Source organism: Calidris pugnax, unplaced genomic scaffold (assembly GCF_001431845.1).
Source record: "Calidris pugnax isolate Ruff unplaced genomic scaffold, ASM143184v1 scaffold547, whole genome shotgun sequence".
NCBI lineage: Eukaryota > Metazoa > Chordata > Aves > Charadriiformes > Scolopacidae > Calidris > Calidris pugnax.
Genome location: NW_015091267.1, coordinates 231,425 through 255,855, shown reverse-complemented (window position 1 = coordinate 255,855; position 24,431 = coordinate 231,425). Strand labels below are relative to the sequence as shown.

Sequence of the window (24,431 nt, the reverse complement as noted above, 5' to 3'; positions counted from 1 at the left end):
TTAAATATGCAAATTCTCAATTGTTAACACAGCTCCTGTGCTTTTTCTGCTATTGTGCCCGCAGGCTGGCTGGAACTCAGTAATTCTACGGTGTTGGCAGAAAAATGACTGTTTCAGCGTCTGTGTTTCATTTTGTGCTGAGTCAAACAATCCCTACAAACCACGTGGGCTGTCAGGTGACTGCAGTGCCTGTTACTGTAAGGGTGTCCTAAAAAACAGCAGGAAAAGGACATATTAGCAGAGTTGGGAATGGTCTAGTAGGCCATTCCAAGCCAAAGAAATGCCCTAAGCGTCTGGCTGTTAGATGTTCTGATACTGGTGACAACATCTTGGTAGAATGGTTTCCTGATGATATTTTCAACTTCACAGTCAGCATTTCCTAATGGAAAAAAAAAAAAAAAAAAAAAAAAAAAAAAAAAAAAATTTTTCCTAGAACTTTTTTTTTTTTTTTTTTTTTTTTTTTTTTTTTTTTTTTTTTTTTTTTTAAAAAAAAAAAAAAAAAAAAAAAAAAGAGAAAAAAAAAAGAAGGGTTTTGTTAAAACACTTCAAATCTCTTCTAGCTTTTTCTCTTGCTGGATGCCAAAATAACATTCTTGGAAGTGGAAACGGTAGCCATATATTCCATTTTCTGCTTGTGGTCTGAGTAATGATGTGTCTTGTACTTTTCTGCCCTTCTCAGTGGATAGGAAGAACAGTTCAAAGAATCACTGTTGGGAACGTTTCTCTGATGTGTAAAGGATTTCAGGTGTGGTCTTCATATTTAAGTCAGCGTGGAGGAAATGCTTCCTTCATCTGTAGCGTTTGACTGGGATTCACCAGATCTCAAGTCTTCTTTTCTTGTGGGAAGCTGCCACCTGCTTAACTCTCGTTGCTGTATTTTCTTATTCACGGGACCTGCCACAAGATTAGTCAATCAGCGAGGTTACTAGCAGGCATGTGACAAATTCTTCTACTTCCTGAAAATGTTGCCTAATACATTTTGGCCATAAAGCATGGAAGGAAGCGACAAGAAGCCAAAAGCACCCTGTGGTGAGGTTGAGGACACAACCCGTGGCCAGAGGTTGGAGACTGAAGGGGACAGTGAGACCGGGAGCCCCCCCCGCTGTGCGGAGTGAGGGGGACTTCGTAAAGGTGGGTGCCCTTGCTCTACTGTCTGCTTTATACTTTCCTGGCAGGAATAAAAGCTACCCTCTGTTATTAACAGTCCTACCTAATTTCCCAGACTGGAAGTGCTAAAAAACTATTAATTAAAATGTGAGTAAAAGAAATGTCTGGTTTTCGTTCTGTGTAACAGCTGCAACTCCTGAAGAACTTACGTGGCGTCCTGCTCTGTCTCAGGCAACAGGAGGAACCGTTTTAGTTCTAGACTGTGATGTAGCTTGTGGATGAAAAAAATGTCAGAAAGTACTATCTCTGAAGCATTGCTGGATTGCACAAGCTCCTGGCTGAAGGAGTGAGAGTAGATCAATTTTATTTTAAAAAGTAATCAGATTTGAATGAGAATCGGGTTTCCACATTTAGGAAAAAGAAATGTGATGCCTGTAGTGCAATTATGAAAGTAATTTTTCAAAATACAACAGAACTTGAAGACTTTTACCACTGTTGCAGCACTTTTTGCCTTGGGATTTGAAAGCCCTTAAATTGTTTCGCACACATTTTCCTATGAGAGAAGAATGTGATTTTTTTATAACCAGTGAAAAAGAGTAAGAACAACAGGTTGGAGATTCTGGATTTAGAGTCACTTTCTTAAGGATGAATTTGCTTGGTGAATGTTGTAAATCTCTTAAGATCCCTCAGTGATTTGAAAAAACAAACTTAACTATGTGGAGTTGAACTGTAGACACGTTTGCTGCGTTCTGAACCATCGCACAGCAACACATTTCCTATGGTTGTCTTGCCACAGTGCTAATAATAACAATTGTTACTGCTGCAAGATAAGCTATATTTGAGAAGACTACTGTAAATATATTTAATAAACATTTAGTAAAACCACTTCATTAGAAGTATTGACAGTATGCGTTTCACAATAAACTTCATTGCCAAATGAATTTAACTTTGAGATGTTCATGATGATGTTCATGATGATGTTCATTTTCATGCAATTCCTGCTAGTCGCTACTTATACTGAAAACTTTAAATTTAAAAATTCTGCAGTAAAACAATTGCTTGCTCTGATTTTTTTTAAGTAATTTTCTCACTTCTACTTCCCACCTTTCATTTGGCACTGTATGTTTTGCCACCTCAGGTTCTTTTTCTAATTTAAGGAGAAATTCAAAGTGTGCTAGCAACAGCCATGGATTTGAGATGGAGGAACTGACGTGATCGAGGAGCGTTGGTTTACTGAGGCTGTTCTAGGTTTTCAAGCTGCAGAATCTGCCGCTGATCTGTGTCATCTTGCTCAAATCTCACCTGTTTTGATTGTGAAGGCTTCAGGGTACTTCCTATTGTCATTATAAGGGCAGTGGTCAATCAGAGTTCACAGAAGTCTCAGTTTGGCTATTCAGATTTATAATACACCTGTTTATATCACCTCTCCAGGTACCTTATCCATTCTTAGGAAGGTGAGATCAAGTGTTTATAACCTGTAAAAACCTTGTTATTGAGGTAGCAGATGTGATGACTAAATGTTATCTAAAAGATGTGGGTAATAAAGTTTGGTAGTCTTTCTTGGTTTTTTAGAAAATGTCTGCCAAAGAGGACCCTGCAGCAGAGGCGAGTGACAATGAAATATGTGAGCTGAATTCTTCTGCAGTTCAAGCTCTTCTCCCGTACACAGCCCTTAATATCCACAAACTTGCCAAGGACATGGAGGCAGAATTTCAGGAAATCCGTAGGCAGCTGCCAAAGAGCTACAACCCTACCATGAGAAACGAACACAACAGACTGAAGTCCTTCTTGTCCTACAAGACCTATTCGTCATGGTCTCCATCAGAAATGGCAGCTGCTGGGTTTTATCACACACTCGTTAAACACAGCGTGCAATGTTTTTGCTGTGGATTAGTTCTATTCGCCACGAAGATTAGATGCACCCCATACGAACAGCACAAGAAATTTTCTCCCACTTGTGACTTTGTCCTGGGCAAAGAGGCAGGGAATATTTCAAAGTACGATGTGCGTGTTAAGAGGTTGGAGGAGGATCCAGCAGAAGAGATCTACAGGTACAGCACCGAGGACGCGAGGCTGCAGTCCTTTGAGAGGTGGCCGTTCTATGCCAGAGGAGCAAAGCCTGATTCGCTTGCCAGAGCTGGATTTTTCTTTACAGGTAATTGGAAGTGATGCTTGGAGGGATGGCTGTTTTGATTCATAAAACGGTGCAAGACTACCTACAATACTAGAATGGGTATAACATCTTTTTTCATGCCACTCACCCTTTTGTAATGTATTTTATCCCCCATGAATGCTTTCTTTCCTAGGCTGAAGAACATAGGCAACTCAACCATTCCTCAGGTGGAAGGTGTTCCACATTTTTGATCATCAATTGCTGCTGTTCCCTGTCCCTTTTCCTATTCTAATACAGTACTTTCTGAGCCGAGAAGACCTCAATCACACCCACTGTTTAAGATGTGGGTTAATCGTGGATTTGTGCAGTGGCATAATTACCCCTTTTCCACTTATTTTTCTGTAACAGATGCTGGTCTTACAGATCTGATGTCTCTTCTGCTCCCCCAAAGGGGCAGACTGCTTTTTAAAGATTGGCATTACATTTCCTCCACTCAGCCATAATCTATTGCATAATTACTTTGATTTTGGATGCGCCTTCTGCAGTATGGCCCCACTGGTTAAGACAGTGGGAATCTCCCTGAATTCTTCTGCAGTGGACGTTAATGCAAATATTGCAGAGAATGTCACTTCAAGTCCTCTGCAATTGCATTGTCCCCTTTGGATGGTTCCTTTACAGCCTGGTTAGCAGTTGGCTTTACCAGCTGTCTCCACTTTTCTGTTTTGCTCCTCCTATCTAGAAAAAGGTTTAGATTACTTTAAGTTGTTAATCTTGGATTTTTTTTGGGTTTTCCCCAGCCTGCCTGATTCTTTTTTCCCTATCCCATCTCCAGAGATTTTGAGCCTTCTGTTTTCTTTGCTCAAAAGCTCCAGCTTTTTGAATGATACTTTCTTAATTCTTGTAGTCTGCTTTATTTTCCTGTCAGCCATACTCATTTCCTGTAACTTTTCATGAGTTTTTTGCAATACGTAGCACATACTGGTGTCGCTCTTCCAGTAAAGAGTATTTTGGGAAATTCTCAAATGCCTGTAAGGGATTGGTTTTGTGCGTGTTTTTTTGTATTGGTTGCCTTTATTTAGTCAGCCATTTCAACTTCCTTACCTTTGCATAGTTCCTGTTTTTGAAGTTTCACACAGCCTTAGTAGGTTCCCTGTTTCTCTGGGGGATGTTGTGTCTAAGTAAATTACAATCATGGTTGCACAGTGACACTTCCACTGTGAGACTTCGACCTCTTCCCAGCAGATTTCTCAATACTAAGTCACATCATCTTGCTCAACAGCTGCCCCACCAAGTTATGCCCAATAGTCTCTTAAAAAAAAAAAAAAAAAAAAAAAAAAAAAAAAAAAAAAAAAAAAAAAAAAAAAAAAAAAAAAAGAAAAAGCCCTCTCTGCTTTGCATCCCGAGGTGGTATCTGTGCAGTCCCCTTGAGGGATAACTGGAGTCTTTGGGTACAATTCTGTTTTTTGCCCACAGAGCCTCCCTCATTTCTTCAAGCATTACGTGCCCAGTTTTCTCATCCTGCTTGGTTGGCCAGTAGCATGGACCAAGAACTGTATTATTCCAACAGAGGCCTGAAATTCCAGTCTGTAGAAAATCTTTGCTTTCCGTTGGTTAGTTTGATTTTGTTTTAAGATATCATTAAGATCTGATACTCCTTTTCCTTCTAGCACTGTTTAATCAATTTTCCCTGAATATTTTATATACTGGCATCACAGCACTTGACTGACCTGTCTTTCTTTCATGACGTTTATGCCAACTATCAGTATGTTGATTTAGGGACAAAAATTCTATTTCTCCCACCTTATTCCATTGGTTTCCAGGGTTATTAATTTACTTAACTTTTACAAATAAACTGACTAGCTAGAACTCAAAATTAAAAAAAAAAAAAAAAAAAGACAACAAAAAAGACAAGTTTATTCTATCAAGCCTGTGCAAATTCTCAGGTACTTCTGAAGTTTTATTTTGATGGAAAGATCTAGCTTATATTTTCACTCTTGGATCTGCACCAAGTTTAGACCCAGACTGACCCATCTGAAATTAACTGGAAATCCAAACAGTTTGATAAACCTTTTTTGATTCAAATGCTATAAACTAAGAAAAAGGCTTCCCTTATCTACAAATTTTGGAGCAATGATATACACTGATACACTCATGATAGCGTGGCTAGAGTGTAAGCAAGTAAAACAGACAAATGTATGAATACCTCTGAGATCTGTAACTCTCTACATGCAGGCAAGAAAGACACAGTGCAGTGTTTTGCTTGTGGTGGATGTCTGGGAAATTGGGAAGATGGTGATGATCCTTGGAGAGAACACGCTAAATGGTTTCCTGAGTAAGTTGACTGATTGTCCTAGAAATATTTCTGTATGTAGAAAAAGGTTTATTTGTGTTGATATTTCTTTTTTTTTCCCAGTAACAATGCTGCAAAACAAACAAACAAAAAACCCCACATCTTTGTCTTCAAGGTTGTTACACTCAGACAATTGATTTCAGCAGATCTTTATTTCTGAGAAGTGAACAGAATAAGTCTGCTAACCCTAACCTTATAATTATTCTATGTATATTGTTTTGCATACTTTCTAAAGATCTCCATGGGCTTTCCACTAGGCAAAAGTCAGCTGATTATTCTCTTAGATAGTCACTATGTTGCATGAACAATGCCGATGGCACTGAATCATTTGCCTTTGTTTCATCATCTTTCTGTTGTGAAAATCCTGAGTATGCACCTCTTAGTAACTGAAACTCTGCTCGCAGAATTTTAATTGGAATTAATGCTTAGGAATGATCTATGTATATTGTTTTGCATACTTTCTAAAGATCTCCATGGGCTTTCCACTAGGCAAAAGTCAGCTGATTATTCTCTTAGATAGTCACTATGTTGCATGAACAATGCCGATGGCACTGAATCATTTGCCTTTGTTTCATCATCTTTCTGTTGTGAAAATCCTGAGTATGCACCTCTTAGTAACTGAAACTCTGCTCGCAGAATTTTAATTGGAATTAATGCTTAGGAATGATGATTGGGGGTGGTTTTGTTTTTTTTTTTTAATAGGTGTGAATTCCTCCAAAGTAAGAAATCAAGTGAGGAAATTAAACAGTACATTGAAACCTACAGTGGATTTTCTGGAGTGGTGGTAATCTTGTTATCCATTTCTGTCTACCTTTATCATGGAATATACCCCAAGCAGGCATTATCCAGGACTTGAAGATAGGCAAATTAGGCCTCGATCCTGATGTTCAGCCTCTTTCTTCTAAAAAAAACCCCAGCAACCCAAAAGCTGTGTATAATGGCATTTGTAATTAAGACTATGCACTCTAGATGTGATTTGTTTCATGTAAGTTTATTTTGATGCATGCATCCAAGCTGTTTGCATAGGCAGTACCTAGGTAGTCCACTGATGAAAAGTGACATACCTCTAATGGTATTTATCCTACTTGAAGGAATATGGATGAATTAACTCCTCATGGCACCTATATGTATTAATTAATTATTAGGAAGATTATAAGTGATCATGCTAAACTAAGCACTTCTGCATGGCTGAAGTCAGGTTAGGTGAACCTTACCCTGCCAGCTCTTATTGTATGACTACATCTTTGTTTGAAGGATTTGTTTTCATCAGAAAAAATATACATGTAAGGTCTTTCATGATTAAAACCCCTGGCCCTAAAAAATCTCAAAAAATCTGGAAGCTAACCCCCCTAGTTGATGGAGATGACTGCAAGTATCTTATGGAAAACACCATCTTAGATATTTTAAGAGCATCAGTGCTATCTTTCTTTCCCTAGAGATGCTACTGTCTGAGGAGAGCCATTTCTTCTCATTAATAGTAAATTGTCATTTGTCAATTTTGTTTCAGAAAGTTCTCTCTCTCACACTGAAGTTGTTTAAAATGTTGATACTTAGTACTAGCCCTGTTTATGTACTATAGCTATTTGTTTCATTTACCTGAAGAGTGAAATGAAAATAGAATGTATAATAGAAATAAGTATTAATTTTTAATTTTCTGCTCAGGGGAGGCATTTCACAGCTTCCTTCATCAAGGAGAATTTGTCTACCGCAACAGGTAAAAGAATAGAATATACCGACTGTTAGCTTTACATTAGAAAATAATGCCTTCATATTTTTATTGTATATCACCATTAACAATGAAAGCTGCTCAAGACTGTTTCTTTTCTTTCTGAAGCAAGATTACATGTGTAAAAGACTATTGCTTCTGTATTTCTTAAATTTTTACCGCAAGTAAAAATTTGTTCTCTATAAAACCTAAATATAAAACAGGCTGCTTAAGTAGATCTATCTCACTTACATTTGCCTGTGTAAGAAAGAAGTGAAAAACAAATGAAGGCTTTGAAAGAAAAACATAGATTTTAATCTATACTATAACTACAAGAATATACATTTATAATTGTCTGAAAGATACAGTTCTGTAGGCGTGTTTTTGTTTTGCTTGTAAGCCTTGGGTATTTGCAATTTAGTTCTATTCTTGCTTTGGAGAATCTGATAGTTAAAACTTTCCTGACTAATCAAATATCTTTGGTTGCAAGGTGATCTTGTCTTGAACATCTTTGAGGATGAAGGAGTTCGACTGGACTCTTTTAAAACTTGGCCAGCAGAAGCCTGTGTTGAAGCCACTGCTCTTGCGAAAGCCGGGTTTTTCTACACAGGTTTGAACCAAGTTTGTTAGCTATATAAACACACGACAAGTAAAAGATTCACTTTCCAAAGCAGCTGGGACAGAGGCTGAGGATATCCTGCTACCTAATTAAAATCTTGCTATAGCTTTCAGTGAGGGGAGGAATGCAGAGGCAAAATCAGAAAGGCTTTTCCAAAAGCTAGAGCAGGGGAAGCGAAATGGAATGAGGTGACAGTCAGAGCAAAGAGCTGGAAGGAGGATATGTTTTCGGAAAGGAGAAAGCATTTATCTGGCTATTTGTATATTCATTTGGTTGGTGTCATTTAAAGAACAATAATGGCACATCTCTCAATTCCGTGGGATTTACTTTTCCTTCATTTAATTTTTATTATTTTTGTCATTTAAAAAGCATGTAATTCCAGTAACAGAGGCCACTGAAGTAAACTCATGAAACAACTGCATTGTTGCAGTTTTTATGTTGCTGACATAGTTAGTAAGGAAAGAAATCATGTACTTGGCCATTTTCGAGGTGTATAATTTCCTGCTTGCAGGAGAAGGCGATAAGGTGCAGTGCTTCAACTGTGGAGGTTGCTTACACAAATGGAAAGAGGGTGAAGATCCTGTGGAGGGTCATGCAAAATGGTTCCCAGAGTGAGTGACAGAGTATCTTGTCTAAGACAATTTCCTGCTGTGCAATGAAAGTTACTATAGACTTTTGCTGTTGTTCTTTTTAATGTTACTGTAAATGTATATAAATAACTGTATGTTTCTTGAGTGTATAGAGCATTGTACCTCTGTGAAACCCCATTTTTTTAGATCAATGTTTAAATACAGAAATACAGTAGAAGTTTCCAAAAGAAAGGATAGCTTGTGAAATAGTTCCATCTTTCTGCCAAATGTAAGCAACTGAAGTAATGCACTGCGCCAACTGCTGTGTCTTTTGGAAACACCATTCTAGTTCCAACTGCTTGGAAGTACTTGGGAAGTCACTGGAAGAGCAGCCAGAGAGCCTATCGACGTCACAGCCCTCACAGGTTTGTGCTCTTTGGCAGTATTTGCTGTTAGTGGATCAATACTCGTGCTTTGCAGTTGTACATGACAGAACAAGCAGCTCTTTGCGGTGATTCATCCCAGACAAGCTTTAGAGCGCACCACATTTCAGAGGTCACTGAACAGGCAGCGGGGTATGTGTCACTGTTATGGCTTGAGGAATGCACAACAATTTATTGTCACTTAGACAGTTATTCTCTGACCCATGACCCTGCCCCACCCAGGAAGGGGAATTGGAAAAACCAAGGAAACTCAAGGGTTGAGATATAAACAGACTTAATAGAGTAAGACTAGATAATTAGCATCAATGATACTAAAGAACCCATATTGATCCCAGTATAAAATACACAAGGATTATACTCAGCCAATTCAATAGGAAGATTCACTCCCAGCAGGGGACAGCAAATGTGGGACGCTGCCAGCGCTACAGCTTGGGAGGAAGGGAGGAGCTCAGGTGTCCAGAGGCAAGGAGTTCTCTGGACCACCACCATCAGGGGAGGGAGAGAGTTCCCCAGCAAACTTTCTAATTTATATTGTGACGTTCATGGTATGAAATAAGCGCGTTGGCCAGCCTGGGTCTTGCTCCTCCTCACCCTCACAGCTGGTAAGGCTCGAAACACCGAGACCTTGAAACCTGCGCACCACAGCTGGCTATAAAGTAAGTATCATCACAAATTCAGACACTAGAGTATCCTAAAAGTACAGTTTTCCCAAGCATTAGGAGAGCCCATAGTGGCATCTTCCCTGCATCTCTGCAGGCTGTCTCATGGGTTTCCCTCATCAATCTGCGCCAAGGTTATGTGTCCATGCCACATCAGAGCTGGGCCTTGTATCCTAGCTAGGTATGCAGCAAAACCCTGGGATGGAAGAATCTTCAGGGAAGACAGAGAGAGATAAAGATCATTATGGCTGAGGTCCTGCTTCTGGGAGGATCCAAAGGATTTTACTCATGTTAAAAAATACAGAGCCAGTACTGCACGTATTGTAAATCATCCTTGTAGCTGCTGGTACTTGCTGGTACCCAAGCAACTCAGTTTGAACTAAATAATACATATTTAAGTGAGTATAACTGGATTTACTTTTGTTCTAGCAAACTCCCTCTAAGCCAAATCTTGAAGAGAAAGCAACCCTACATTCTGAAGGAGCTGGTAAGTACTGTGAGCTGCAGCCTCACGTGAAAGGATGGTGGTGTTGAATTTACATTTTAATTCAAGAGGATTGTTAAAGCTTTTCTGGATTTGACCCTTACTTAGTAAGACAAAATTTTCGTTGAAATAAGGACTGAGTTAGGATTTATGGATTGCCCACATATAGGGACAATAAATAGTAGAGAATCTGTTGGCTACTGCTTGCTATTGTAATATGTGAATATAAACCAATCCCTTAGCAGGTGAAAGACACTTCTCTGCAGATGAGGCATATAAGCAAACTAAATTATTTCGTGACAATACAGTATGATTTTTTTTTCATTCACGTTTTGGAAAATTGCAAATGTATATCAGCTGCATGCTACATATTATATGGACGTGCTTTTAGATACAGAAGAAACTAGTAGAGATAACCTTCCACTATCTTTTGCTTCTGATGCTTCCTTTTCCCAAATACTATGGCCCAGCTCAAGGGGGGGCAGTTTTCTTGATAAATATGTGTGGATTTCTGAGGGAAGAGTTCACACACAAAGGAGTTTGCACTAAATTGCTGCAGAACAGTACTGATATGCAAGCACAGAGTTGATAACTCAAAAGTAAATTTGCTATAGCAGTGCTGCCCAGATGCTCTCTTTAGCAGCCCTATGTTAATCTGAAAACAACTATTGCTGCCTCCCAGAAATGCCAAAATTATTTGGGGATGTATGTATCAGATGGAGCAGTTTTGTAACTTTTGAAGGCACTAAGAGCACATTTTTGAGCTCTGAAAGCATAATACTAGTTTTCAATGGTGGAGGGAACAATAAAATTGCCAGTTTATTAATGAAGACGTTTGTTTATTCTTTGTATTCACCAAGATGTGTGTCTCTGTTTCACTGAGAGTGACTGGGTCTGTTTCTGGTAGGAAGTCCCAGTTTGTCGGGCTATGGCATCAACATGCCCTGTCTTGTCTGAAATTCCTCAGAAACAGAGCTCACTGGTGTCGTCTCTCAGTGAAGTGCAGTAAGAGCCAGTGAGCATTTCTGGGGTTCATTGTACTTCGGCTGAATATGCGAAGAATAAAATGGAACTGCTTTATTTGAGCTAACAGATTACTGTGGGGGTTTTTGGCAAGACATACACTGCACAACTGTATAATTACATCAATGCAGAAGTACATTTACTTACCTCAGCTGTTCAGAAATACCCAAGTACAGCCCCCACACGTTTATTTTGAGGCAGATTGTCTATGTTGTAGATAAACTGTACTATGGGCACAGACAACAGAGCTGTCTCTATACAGAATCAGTGCTCTGTACTAGAACTTAGGGACCCTGGCAGAGCCACAGCTTTAGACAGTATGGTGCAGAGACTTGGCAGTTCTGTAGGAAGATAATGTGGGTCCAGAAAGGATGTTTAGGTCAAGTTTAGCACTATTTTGTCTGCATGCTGCTATATAAATGTGTTGTCACAACTCTCTGAGCCTGCTTGTGAGGCTGGCAATTGAGGTTTTTATTGATGCAGTGCTGGATCTACACTAATTATTCTTTCCAGTCCATGGAAGGCTACCCCATTGCACTGAGACACTGGCGAGTCTCTGCACAGAGCTAGGTCAGCTCCAGCAAAGCTTTTTACCTCAAGTTTATCACTTGATTACTTGATACACACAGTCTAACCCTACATTAAAACAGGTGGGTACAAAGGCAACTGACTAGGACAGAGAGAAAGTGTGGGAACTTGGTTTATCCAGAAGTGATACCATTTTTTCCCGTTATCTAGAAAAATTCAGGTTCTGGTTATTCCGTTTTAATGGACAGTTGACTTTATTTGATTTTTTGTGCACAGAATCAGCTGTTCACTAGGTTTTATTACTTAACGTTATCCTTTTTGCAGACATGACATCAGTTGAAAGTCAGCGTTTTCAAGAGGCAAGGAACTTGTCCGAACAACTTACAAAGGCTTACAATGATAACAGCTTCAGCAAATTGTTTTCCTTTGGGAACTCAAACCATCTGGCTATTGACTTGAAGTTACTCTATGGGGACCTATCAATTGTCTCAAAGGATATTAATGACCAGCCAATACAGCAGCTCTTTCTTCATGAAATCCTTGCAAACCTTAACTCTACCATTGTGCTGGAAGGTGAAGCAGGAAGTGGAAAAACAGCGTTGCTCAGGAAGATAGCTCTGCTTTGGGCATCAGGCTGCTGCCCCATTCTGTGCAGGTTTAAGTTTGTATTTTATCTCTCCCTGACTTATGCAAGACCAGATCAGAGCATGGCTGATATCATATGCAATCAACGAGTAGGATTTGCGGGACCATTAACAGAGAAAACTCTCAGAGACACAATTCAGCCACTGAAAAACCAGGTCCTATTTCTTTTGGATGACTACAGTGACATCAATTCAGTGCCCCAACCTATAGAAGAACTTATACAAAGGAACCATCTCTACCAGCATTGTTTGGTTGTTGCTGTCCGCACCAGCAGGACAAGAGAAATCCGCAAGTACGCAAGCACCACCCTAACCATTGCAGAGTTCCCTCTGTCCAGTGCTATCTATGTACTAAGGAAGTTGTTCTCCTACAATATTGACCTCGTGAACCAGTTTCTTGTAAAGCTGCAGTTTGAACAGTCTATGCAGACCATTCTAAAGACGCCGCTTTTTACGGTGTCTCTCGCTGCGTATTGGGTACAGCACCCAAAGGGCAACATAGTCAGCCATGAGGTTATTTTTAAAGCCTATCTGCTCTATCACTTACTAAAATACAGTGAAGAAACAGAACACGTACTGGCTATGTTTTCCTCATGTGGTGAGCTTGCCTTAGCTGGTCTTTTCAAGCCATCCTTTGATTTCACTGAGCGTGATCTGGCTGAAGCAGGAGTCGATGGAGATGAAGCTGTTAGGCTGGATTTACTGAGCAAATTTACTGCACAGAGGCTTCATCCAGTTTATAAGTTCTTTCACCCCTTGTTCCAGGAGTTTCTTGCAGGAAGAAGACTGAACGAGCTCCTGGTTTCTGAAGAAGAAGAAAAACTGGAGCAAGGGATGCAGTACTTGCAGCAAATCAACACATTTAGAAAAGTTGCTGGGCGCTATAATTTTTTATTGGGTTACACTTGCAGTTTCTCTTCCAAACCAGTCCCCAGAATTATATCCTATTTATTTAAATTGATTGACTGCAAGGAATCATTGGAAAACCAGTCAGAAAATGACGAACATCTGAAGCACCATTCAGACCTTCCACTAAGAATGTTATTAATTGACCAGTTAAGTTTTATTAATCCAAAAGCGCTTCTTCCATTATTCACTCAGTATTTACTTGACTTTGCTATTTCTGTAGCTTATAAGAGTAATACTGTCTCTCTGTGTGCCCCAATCATTTTTCAGTTCCTAAGAGGCACAGATGTTTTGTTAAGTTCATTTATGTCAACACACAATTCTCAGTGGCGTTTTTTCCAGGATTACCCAGAATCGCTGTCTCTACCCAGTAGTTTTGAGGTTTCAGTACAAGGAAGTGAGCCCAAACAAGAACTTAATACAGCTGAAATAGGTGCTTGCTATTCTTCTCTGGAGATGCCAACAATTGACCGGGATTATGCTCCTGCATTTACATGTTTTAATGACATGGCGCAAAATATAAAAAAGGGAGAAGAAGAAAATAATAGATTTTTTTCACTGATCCAAAGACATCTACCAGACAACATGGTGTGTCCTTTCCTACATACAACAGGGAAGATGCCGCTTTTAAAATGTACTTTCACAAACATCAGTTCCTTTCAGGAAGCTGACCTCAGAAATTTGACTACACTGTTTTCTGCTTCAGAGTACATTGAACTTAAGCTGAGTCACTGTCCCGGATTCATAGAAGTTATCCGACCTGCTATTGAACCGTGTAAGGAACACTTTAAAAAGTGTAGCCTGCGTCATCTTAACTTGAGTATAGCAGAGCAAGAATTACTTCTCTCATTGTCTTCTGTGGAATGTCTTGAGATAGACGAAAAAGAAATGCCAGGTACAGCATACTGAATTTTGGCAGAATGTGATTTTTCTCCTTAGTTCCCTTTTCCTTTCTCTCCCATTGGTGCCTGACAACTGAGTAGCTCCATATCCATGAATAGTTAAGGCTGTCTTCTTCCATATGCATTTCAGGGGATAGGCAGCCATTCTGCATTAATAGATTTCCATCCTGTCCCCCTAATTTCAGACTGACCTCAATACTGATCTAAAGGAGGTGTATGTCACTAAAGAGGCAGAATTGCACTTCAGCAGAGGACAGTACAGTATGGAGGACAGATGTGCATTTTTTGCCTGGGGTCAATATATTCATCAATGATCTGGATAAAGGGATTGAATGTACCCTCAGCAATTTTGCTGATGATACAAAACTGGGAGGGGTGGCTGACACACCAGAAGGTTGTGTTCACATACAGTGAGACCTAGACAGGCTGGAGAGCTGGGCAGAGAGGAACCTGATGAAGTACAACAAGGGCCAGTGTAGGCTGCATCCATCAGTACAGGTTGGCGGCTGCCCTGCTGGAGAGCAGCTCTGAGGAGAAAGACCTGGGAGTCCTTGTGGGTAGCAGGATGCCCATGAGCCAGCAACGTGTCCCTGTGGCCAAGAAGGCCAATGGCATCCTAGGGTGCATCAGGAAGAGTGTGACCAGCAGGTCAAGGGAGGTCATCCTGCCTATCTACTCTACCCTTGTGAGGCCCCATCTGGAAGAGTGTGTCCACTTCTGGGCTCCCCAGTTGAAGAAGGTCAGGGAACTGCTGGAGAGGGGACAGCAGAGGGCTACAAAGGTGCTTAGGGGACTAGAACATCTCTCTTATTAGGAAAGGCCGAGGGACTTCGGTCTTTTTAGTCTGGAGAAAAGAAGACTGAGGGGGCATCTGATCAACACCTATAAATACTTACTTAAAGGGTGGATGACAAGAGGATGGGGCCAGTCTTTTTTCAGTGGTGCCCTGTGGTAGGACAAAAGGTAATGGGCACAAACTTGAACATAAGAAGTTCCTCCATCTAAACATGAGGAAGAATTTCTTTCCTTTGCGAGTGGCAGAGCCCTGGAACAGGCTGTCTAGAGAAGTAGTGGAGTCTCCGTCTCTGGAGACATTCAAAACCCGCCTGGACATGTTCCTGTGCAACCTGCTCCAGGTGGCCCTGCTTTGGCAGGGGGGTTGGCAAAAACCTTGGCAAATTGTCAGAAGAACCGAGGCATTAAGCAGATCAACCCAGTTTAATTGTACGTTTGTCTGGCTTCACCACAGAGCTCCTTTATTCAAATTTGGACAAATTTGTCTGCCTGGAGGAACTGTCCGTGAGCCAATGTGAGGACTGCGATATATTTGATACAATACCTGATGGCTTCAAAAATCTCCGTAACATGAAGAAATTGTTGATAAGAAGAATGAAGCTTGATAACAGCTCTAGGCTGGGTAAGGTGAACTTTAAAACTTGAGGTACTATATTCCACTAGAACTTGTTAATACTGAGTAGCAGTTTTAACTTCTCCTTTAACAGACACCTAGTATCACTGAGTTCTCTTCCTGTTGCTTCTGCCCTACAGCTTCTACCTTGAGTCTAGCACCCCAACAAAATAAAGAGGAGCTGAACCTTTCAGTGCTGTAAGTTAGTATGGAGGAATGAGCAGGACTGTGCTCTTTTTTTCCTGGAGTGAGTATTTTTCCTCCTCACCACTCACAGTCCACTGGGAGGAAGAAGAGAGGGAGCAGCTGCATCCAGATCATGTGTACAGCTGCCCTGTCAGAGTGGGTCATGACTTCTGTTTTAGCTGCCTTTTTTCCAGGAAGAAGCTTACTTTTCAGTTCTGGGTCCCTGTAAAACCATGTTTTGTACACAATGATAATGATTACCCAGCTGCTACCGCACAAACCAACATCATCCAGTGAACTGCCACCTCAATACCCGGCCCTTGGATAGGGCTTTACAATGTAGCTAAAACTAGTAACTTCAGGTGAAAGGAGTTCAAAAAGTTTCAGTCCTGCTAAATTAAAAGGAGGGTATTTTTCACATGTGAAATAAACTAGAAATTATTCTTTAACAAAACTTGCTTGAATTTTGAGGTCAGAATGATCCACCATGATTACAGGCCATCTGATTTTAACAGGTAAGCAGAGGAATCAGGCTGCAGCTCCCATCCATCTTTTTACCTGTCTCACTTGCTTTAGTTGTGGTGGAGGATGCTTCCCTCCACAGTAAAGTTCGCAGGTGGAGCTAGGAGACCCTTCTTGATTTTTGAAACCTTTGTTCACTATACAGTGATTCTCTGGTGTTGCACCATTTTGTTTTGTAGTTGAATTTATTAAGAGCTTCCAAGACCTCTCTGTGTTTCACCTGAACTGCTCCAGCTACTTCAATTCTGAATCCCTTCTGGCAGCACTTTCTTCATGCAAGAAATTAACAGAAATCAAGTTAACTGGGTCATTTTTGAGAGATGGAGATTTGCTATCTTTAGGTAGGATTTTATTTTTTTAAATACAGAAAACTCACTTTTTAAAACTTAGTAGTTGAGAGAAGCTGCTAATTTTAAGTTCCAAGAATAACATTATACCTTTTGTTTTGCTTCCTTCTAGGTACTGCCCTGCCCAATTTTCTCTCTCTCAAACTGTTGAACCTTGGAGACCAATGTTTTGATGACAATGAAGCTTGCAAAACTTTTGGTTTGTATTTATCTTTCCTTTCGGCTGATCTCATTTGTTGCATTTGACAGAATTATGTTGTTTCAGGTTCTTTTGGAGATCATAAGAAATAACTTGAACAGCTTAAAAGCCACCTGAGAAATGGCAGAGTGTCTTATCTCGAACTAGAATGTTAAATTGGATCTCACAAAGCAGTTCGGGATGCGGGGCATGTGCTCACCTCCCGAGAGAGATGAGCTGAGTGAGATGGATGGCTGTCCTCAACTTGGAATCAGAGGTGCTCAGCACCTCTGAAAGCCAAGATGGGCCTCCTGCAACAGCCATGTCTATAGGGAACAGAGAAAGATTGAAAAGGCCTGCATTTTGGGGAGAATTACCCTAATTTATTTTTCTTTTCCCTGGGTCCCTTGAGTCTGGCAGCATCAAAGATTTCTTTTGTCTCTAGAGGACTCTATGAGGACTATGAGACCTCTTAGACCCTTTCTGGAATAGTCCTGCCTTTTCTGTTGATGAAATAGCTTTTCAAGCTATTGTGTTACAGAGTGAAGCAACCTTCACAACAATGGCAGGGGCCATTGAGGAAAGAAAACCGATAGTATTTGTCCCGAGTCTATTTGCCAGGGTCTAAATTTAAATGTTTTGTTACTTGGCTCTGCTGCTGTCACTCACTGGCATTTGCAAGATTTATAGTTGTCTTCTTCTCTATGCAGCATGCAGTTTAGGTGCTCTGCTTAACCTGGAGGAGCTCATCCTTCCTGCAGGGAAGGGAATAAAGTCTGCAGCCAAACTGATTGTTCAGCAGTGTCTACACCTGCTGCACCTCAGACACTTCACATTTACCCTATGTCTGGACGATGACAGCCTGTTGGAAATAGGTGAGTTCAAAGGAGAGAACTTCAAACATGAAACAGCATTTCTGAGTAAAGAAGATACTGCTTCAGGATAAATTAGCCTTCTGTTTGTATACATGGTAACAATTGCAAATTATTTGTCACTTTTAATGGGTGTAATGTCTTCCTGTTTACACACAGTCCAGAACATCTCTTGCTCATCAAAGTGCATTCAGATTGCTTATACGCTACTTTGCTGAAACCTCTTTTGAAATGCTTCCTTAGTCCCCCTTGTCTTCTACAAAGCAGTGTAAATTACAAGTAATCAGTGGGAAAAAAGACTGAATTAAAAGACAGCTTCATAACTTCATTGCTTGCTATAATAGCTTATATGCCCTAGCTGTTAAAACTCCCTATTTCCAACTCGAATTTAATACCTACGTACTAGTCTTAGAGCTACCACCTCATGCATAGAGAAAATGTCTTCATCAGCCAACGCTAAGGCTGTCATATCATCTTCCTTTATTTTTGACATTCATGTTAGTATGTAGAGTGTATCATCAGTAAGTTCGCAGATGACACCAAGGTAAGCGGGAGTGTTGATCTGCATGAGGATAAGGAGGCTTTACAGAGAGACTTAGATAGGTTGGATCGACGCGCCAACACTAATAGTATGAGCTTCAACAAAGCCAAGTGCCAGGTCCTGCACTTGGGCCACAACAACCCCATGCATTTGGTACAGGCCTGGGGAAGTGTGGCTGGAAAGCTGCCTGGTGGAGGACAAGCGGCTGAATATGAGCCGGCAGTGTGCCCAGGTGGCCAAGAAAGCCAACGGCATTCTGGCTTGTATTAGAAATAGTGTGACCAGCAGAAGTAGGGAGGTGATTGTGCCCCTGTACTCAGCACTGGTGAGGCCACACCTGGAGTATTGTGTCCAGTTTTGGGCACCTCAATACAGGAGAGATATCGAGGTGCTGGAGCGAGTGCAGAGGAGGGCAACGAAACTAGTGAAGGGCCTGGAAAACAAATCATATGAAGCCCTAGTGGCTGAAGGAGCTGGGACTGATTAGTATGAGGAAGAGGAGGCTGAGGGGAGACCTTATCACTCTCTACAACTACTTGAAAGGACACTGTAGAGAGGTTGGTGCTGGTCTCTTCTCACAGGTAATTAGTGACAGAACGAGAGGGAATGGCTTCAAGCTACAACAGACTAGGTTTAAACTAAACATTAGGAAAGAGTTTTTCACTACAGAGTGAAGCAACCTTCACAACAATGGCAGGGGCCATTGAGGAAAGAAAACCGATAGTATTTGTCCCGAGTCTATTTGCCAGGGTCTAAATTTAAATGTTTTGTTACTTGGCTCTGCTGCTGTCACTCACTGGCATTTGCAAGATTTATAGTTGTCTTCTTCTCTATGCAGCATGCAGTTTAGGTGCTCTGCTTAACCTGGAGGAGCTCATCCTTCCTGCAGGGAAGGGAATAAAGTCTGCAGCCAAACTGATTGTTCAGCAGTGTCTACACCTGCTGCACCTCAGACACTTCACATTTACCCTATGTCTGGACGATGACAGCCTGTTGGAAATAGGTGAGTTCAAAGGAGAGAACTTCAAACATGAAACAGCATTTCTGAGTAAAGAAGATACTGCTTCAGGATAAATTAGCCTTCTGTTTGTATACATGGTAACAATTGCAAATTATTTGTCACTTTTAATGGGTGTAATGTCTTCCTGTTTACACACAGTCCAGAACATCTCTTGCTCATCAAAGTGCATTCAGATTGCTTATACGCTACTTTGCTGAAACCTCTTTTGAAATGCTTCCTTAGTCCCCCTTGTCTTCTACAAAGCAGTGTAAATTACAAGTAATCAGTGGGAAAAAAGACTGAATTAAAAGACAGCTTCATAACTTCATTGCTTGCTATAATAGCTTATATGCCCTAGCTGTTAAAACTCCCTATTTCCAACTCGAATTTAATACCTACGTACTAGTCTTAGAGCTACCACCTCATGCATAGAGAAAATGTCTTCATCAGCCAACGCTAAGGCTGTCATATCATCTTCCTTTATTTTTGACATTCATGTTAGTATGTAGAGTGTATCATCAGTAAGTTCGCAGATGACACCAAGGTAAGCGGGAGTGTTGATCTGCATGAGGATAAGGAGGCTTTACAGAGAGACTTAGATAGGTTGGATCGACGCGCCAACACTAATAGTATGAGCTTCAACAAAGCCAAGTGCCAGGTCCTGCACTTGGGCCACAACAACCCCATGCATTTGGGAGACCTGGGGGTTCTAATTGACAAGCAGCTGAATATGAGCCGGCAGTGTGCCCAGGTGGCCAAGAAAGCCAACGGCATTCTGGCTTGTATTAGAAATAGTGTGACCAGCAGAAGTAGGGAGGTGATTGTGCCCCTGTACTCAGCACTGGTGAGGCCACACCTGGAGTATTGTGTCCAGTTCTGGGCACCTCAATACAGGAGAGATATCGAGGTGCTGGAGCGAGTGCAGAGGAGGGCAACGAAACTAGTGAAGGGCCTGGAAAACAAATCATATGAAGCCCTAGTGGCTGAAGGAGCTGGGACTGATTAGTATGAGGAAGAGGAGGCTGAGGGGAGACCTTATCACTCTCTACAACTACTTGAAAGGACACTGTAGAGAGGTTGGTGCTGGTCTCTTCTCACAGGTAATTAGTGACAGAACGAGAGGGAATGGCTTCAAGCTACAACAGACTAGGTTTAAACTAAACATTAGGAAAGAGTTTTTCACAGAAAGAATAGTCAGGAATTGGAACAGGCTGCCCAGGGAGGTGGTTGAGTCACCATCCTTGGATGTGTTTAAGCATCGTTTAGATGTGGTGTTGGGGGATATGGTGTAGGGGAGAACTTTGTAGAGTAGGGTAGATGGTTGGACTTGATGATCCCAAGGATTGGGATCATCATTTAGGATTTCCAACCTAAATGATTCTATGATTCTATAGTGAGTTGATGACAGGAGTCCCATCTTTTGAGCAGGCTGGCCATAAGGCCAGGCTGAAGAACCTGTGTGGGATGGTGCGCAGGCATGGAAGAGACTGGTAAAGCCAGTACCTTGCATTTGTGCAAAGCTGGCCGGGTGTCTGACCTCAAGTGTTTGCACAAGCTGGTGTTGTATTTGCTTTGCTCTGTGAGAGCAGTATTCAAACACTCATGAACACGCTGGTATCTTGTTCTACTAGGCATTAATGCACCAGCTAAAGCGTCCTCTGTTTTACCAGTCTCCTCAGTCTGAGGTATTAAAATGCTTAAATGAGTTCAAAGTTAAGCTTTTTCAACCTAATAACGACCTTACTGTATTTTTAATGTACAATACCTCAGCTTCACTGTATTTTTATCCATGTTGCATACGGGTTTGGAGCATCTTTAAATCCTTACTGATGCCTGTTCATTTTTTGCAGCAAAGGTTGCAAACTGCGGAGGTTTCCAGAAGCTTGAACAGCTCTCACTGTCAGTAAACCACGATGTTACTGAAACTGGTTGGAGAAACTTCTTCAAAACGCTTAATAGCATGCCTGCGTTAAAAGAGCTGGAGGCTAACCGCATGTTCACACATCAGATCAAAGCCAGTGCACCAACAGTGACAGCTTTTGTCCAGTGCGTTTCTCGACTGCCTGGACTTGTGACAGTTGTAATGATGGGTTGGCTCTTTGATGCACAAGACCTTAAAATGTTTGATATCATGAAGGAGCAGCATCCCCAGTCTAGGACTTTAAAATTATCCTGGCAATGGGCCTTGCCACTTTCACCAATTATTCAAGACTAGAAAAGTTTGAAAGCGTTAGGGTTTGGGGTTTTTTTTTTCCTTTTCTTTCTTGCATTATGAATTATAGACCTGCATTGCAAATAATAAATATATAGTGTAAATTTTTTACCAGAATGAAACATGCCACTCTCTTCTACAGCAGAGTTAGGTTAATGTAAAAGGACTGAGGAAGAGAAAACAGCATTAATTTAACTCTAAAAGCTCAACTAGTTTTGCAAATATGTTTATAGATTGTATCTGAGTGATACCTTCCGAAGAAAAATATAAAATTTTGCCAAAAGCCTATCTAAAATAAATTATTTCTCTTCAGTTGTTTTATTTGCAATGAAATTAATTACATGAATCACAAAATAAAAATAATAAAACCCTTTATGATCAGGACTGCACTAAAAGTAATACTGGATGTTAGATTATACCAAGAAAGGCCACTTTTTATAACATAATGCCAGATACTAACATAGGACTAGCTGACTGATGCAGACAGCAGTTGTGCCTCTCTAGCAAGGAACAGTTGCCAAACAGCTGCTTTTGCAGCTTTGCAGCACTGCAAGCAAATCAATGTACTTCAGCTACACAATTAAAAAGCCTTCAAAGTGGCTTAGGGAAGCTAAGACTATGTCTTTCTCTTTTTGCTCAATTATTTGTAAGAAATTTGTGATTTTTCTGACACTTGACCACAGTAGGAAAAGGAACTAAATGCAGCAAAGTTCAGGCTTGTATTTGGCTAGTTTCCCTGAAAAGAAAACCACTGTCATTAATTAGTCTAGTTTTGTGGCTACAGCCTCTATTCTACAAGAGTGAAGATTATAAGGGCTGAAATCTAAGTCCATACTTACCATTACCTTTCCATGCTCTGCTTTTTCTAATTTGCTTTTAGTAACGGTACTCAGAAAAAGGCCACAGAGCAGAAATATCTGGTGTATTTCAGCCATTCACCCAACAGACAGATGTCTGCAGAAGCTAGAAGTAAAAACGACCCCAAAACGAACCACATTCAAAGTTTGCAAAGTAGAACTTTATTAACAAGCATTTGAAACAAAACAAAAAAAAAAAAAAAAAAAAAAAAGAAAGAGCCTTTCTGAATCCAACTGTTATATTCAGGATTCTAATCAGACCCTTAAGATATCCCCTCTTAATACAATGGTATACCATTTTCCAGGCCACTGCCACCGGTCGCCATTGTAACATACACTGCTGCCAGAGCTGACTCCTTAAAGACTATACTCTAAGCACTAGTTCTGGTGTTGTTACTCAGACAAAAAAGTCTGACGAATACAAGCGGCATTAACATGAGAGAGAAATGAAATCTACCACATGGGGTTAAAAGACTTAAATCTGTTGTGGTAAAAAGTTGTTTCAGGGAAGTAAAAAATAATTTATTGCTGCAGTGCTTCCTAACCACATCTGAATGGAAGTCTTCAAGAAATAGCTGATTTCAATGCACATATAATTCCTAGTCTTAAGTTCTTGTTCACTTGTTACCAGGGGGAGCTCAGTGTTAAGAAAATGTCAATTTTCTTGATAAAATTCTGATCTTCACCATCAACCATCAGTGCACAAGTGATATACAACTCTCAGTTGGAAAGATTTGTATCTGGCTTTAAAAAGGAAGCAAAAATTAGTATACAAGAGCTTTTGGTTTTTAAGCAAACAAGCAAGAACTAGTCAAATGTACAAAAATTACATGTTGTCACAGAAAAACAGAAAAAAAAGTGCCTATGAGTATATAATTTTGCTCTAAAAGGAACTGAAGAATATACTGGAGAATTCTAAATAAAGGATTTAAAATATAAGCTCGGGCACTGAAGTAATGAGAACAGAATTGCTCAACAACATCAAACTGAGATGTTAATCGCGTCCTGAAAACAAAGTTCAGCTACGCATCCTGCTGCCCCATCTGCATAAAGCAGCAGTTGCTTCTCAAGATGTGTACATAGATGCAAAAAATGCATTTCACTTAACAATCCTTTCTTTTCAAAACAGCCCATAAACAAGTAGGGTAACTCTGCATAGTTCAATAAGCTGTGCTGTTAATGCTGTCGTAGAGAGATGCTGTAGTTAAACCTCTCATCAGAGCGGTAAAATACTTTCCTCCATTCTAATCAAGGAAATAATACTCCATGGCTGGTAAGCAAAAAAAGGATTAATACTGGCAGAAGGTGGTCTTTGTGGAGAGCCATGAGAGTTGATGGAAGTCCCAAAGCCCACAGATTTTGCACAGAATTCAAAACTTGTTGAGACCTTGTAACATGAACTGTAGTTCCAAACAAATTTTATCAAGCAACACTATGTTGCTTGTATCTTCATTTAGCACAAAATTATGGTACTTACAATCCTTCAAAACAGTGGTGGATAATCAGTTATTTTTCATGTGTTTCTCTCTCCAGTGCTGCTTCCATTCGACTTTGTTTTAAACCCTATAGGATACAATTTAGTAAAATCTTGTTTTTACTAACATGGAAAGATAAGTTGTAGTCACAGAACAAAAACATTTTTGGACAGCTTTTTTTTTTTAGTCCCTTACAAATCAAGAATAGCTTTTAACTCTTTGGGGAAATCAGAATGGGTGGTTTAAGACAGACAAAAGCCAAACTATATCATCTTTATCATCAGTGGTTCTACAGAATAATTTCAAATATTTACTTCTTGTTCAATTAGAAGTAAATTAAAGCAATCCACAGTTATGCAAAATCTGAAACAAGAAACTCCAAAGTTATACCCTATGGCACCAAAACCCTCTTTTACAACTTCCCCAATGCAAAGACTTTTAATTCCTCCTGCATTCTTATTTCTTCACAAGTGTACAAAGGAAAACAGAAATCAATACTCCACATCACAGATTTTTCACAACTATGCTGACAGCTCCTGCTGGACCATCAGAATCACCTGAAACAATTACTCATGAACAGTCTCTGCAAAAATGCCAAATCTGATCCTAAATGTCATCCTACCACTCAAACTCATAGAAAATACATATAAGACAACCGAATAATATACATATTCAGATTTACTCCACCTGTCTACAAAGACAAAACTGGTTGTTTCAGAATGGCTATAGAAGTACCTAATGCCCCCCCCCCCCCCCCCGGGGAACAAAAAACTACAAACAG

General features: G+C 40.3%; 2 protein-coding genes across 5 annotated transcripts in view; one reads left to right on the top strand and one right to left on the bottom strand.

Moving 5' to 3' along the window:
* Positions 1-695: 695 nt before the first annotated feature.
* Positions 696-21,630, top strand: NAIP (NLR family, apoptosis inhibitory protein). Of its 2 annotated transcripts, XM_014960548.1 has the most exons (15): positions 700-1,131; positions 2,680-3,262; positions 5,453-5,552; positions 6,273-6,354; positions 7,233-7,284; positions 7,766-7,885; positions 8,406-8,505; positions 8,813-8,888; positions 9,995-10,052; positions 11,925-14,045; positions 15,302-15,469; positions 16,348-16,509; positions 16,628-16,714; positions 17,404-17,568; positions 20,957-21,630. In XM_014960548.1, the coding sequence occupies exons 2-15, from the start codon at positions 2,683-2,685 to the stop codon at positions 21,319-21,321; spliced, it is 4,236 nt and encodes a 1,411-aa protein (XP_014816034.1). In that variant the 5' UTR covers positions 700-1,131; positions 2,680-2,682; the 3' UTR covers positions 21,322-21,630. The 2 variants fall into 2 exon arrangements, with proteins under 2 accessions (XP_014816035.1, XP_014816034.1); XM_014960549.1 differs by lacking the exons at positions 16,348-16,509; positions 16,628-16,714; positions 17,404-17,568; positions 20,957-21,630 and adding an exon at positions 15,601-16,341 and having other exon boundaries at positions 696-1,131.
* Positions 21,631-21,891: 261 nt separating this feature from the next.
* The window catches only part of LOC106898940 (survival motor neuron protein-like), a 6,179-nt gene continuing 3,639 nt past the window's right edge, over positions 21,892-24,431 (bottom strand). Inside the window, exons 8-9 of one of the 3 annotated variants that reach the window (XM_014960551.1) lie at positions 23,653-23,738; positions 21,892-22,915 (exon numbers count right to left, since the gene is read on the bottom strand). In XM_014960551.1, coding sequence (XP_014816037.1) covers positions 23,682-23,738 — 57 coding nt within the window. In that variant the 3' untranslated portion in view covers positions 21,892-22,915; positions 23,653-23,681. Of the gene's footprint in view, positions 22,920-23,652; positions 23,739-24,431 lie in introns of all 3 variants that reach the window. The other 2 variants (XM_014960550.1, XM_014960552.1) reach the window with 2 other exon arrangements.

Coding starts and splice junctions, on each gene's coding strand:
- NAIP (XM_014960548.1), top strand. CDS start 2,683: ATGTCTGCCAAAGAGGACCCTGCAGCAGAGGCGAGTGACAATGAAATA. Junction 8,889..9,994: donor CGACGTCACAGCCCTCACAG/GTTTGTGCTCTT, acceptor CTTTTGTTCTAG/CAAACTCCCTCTAAGCCAAA. Junction 14,046..15,301: donor AGACGAAAAAGAAATGCCAG/GTACAGCATACT, acceptor GCTTCACCACAG/AGCTCCTTTATTCAAATTTG.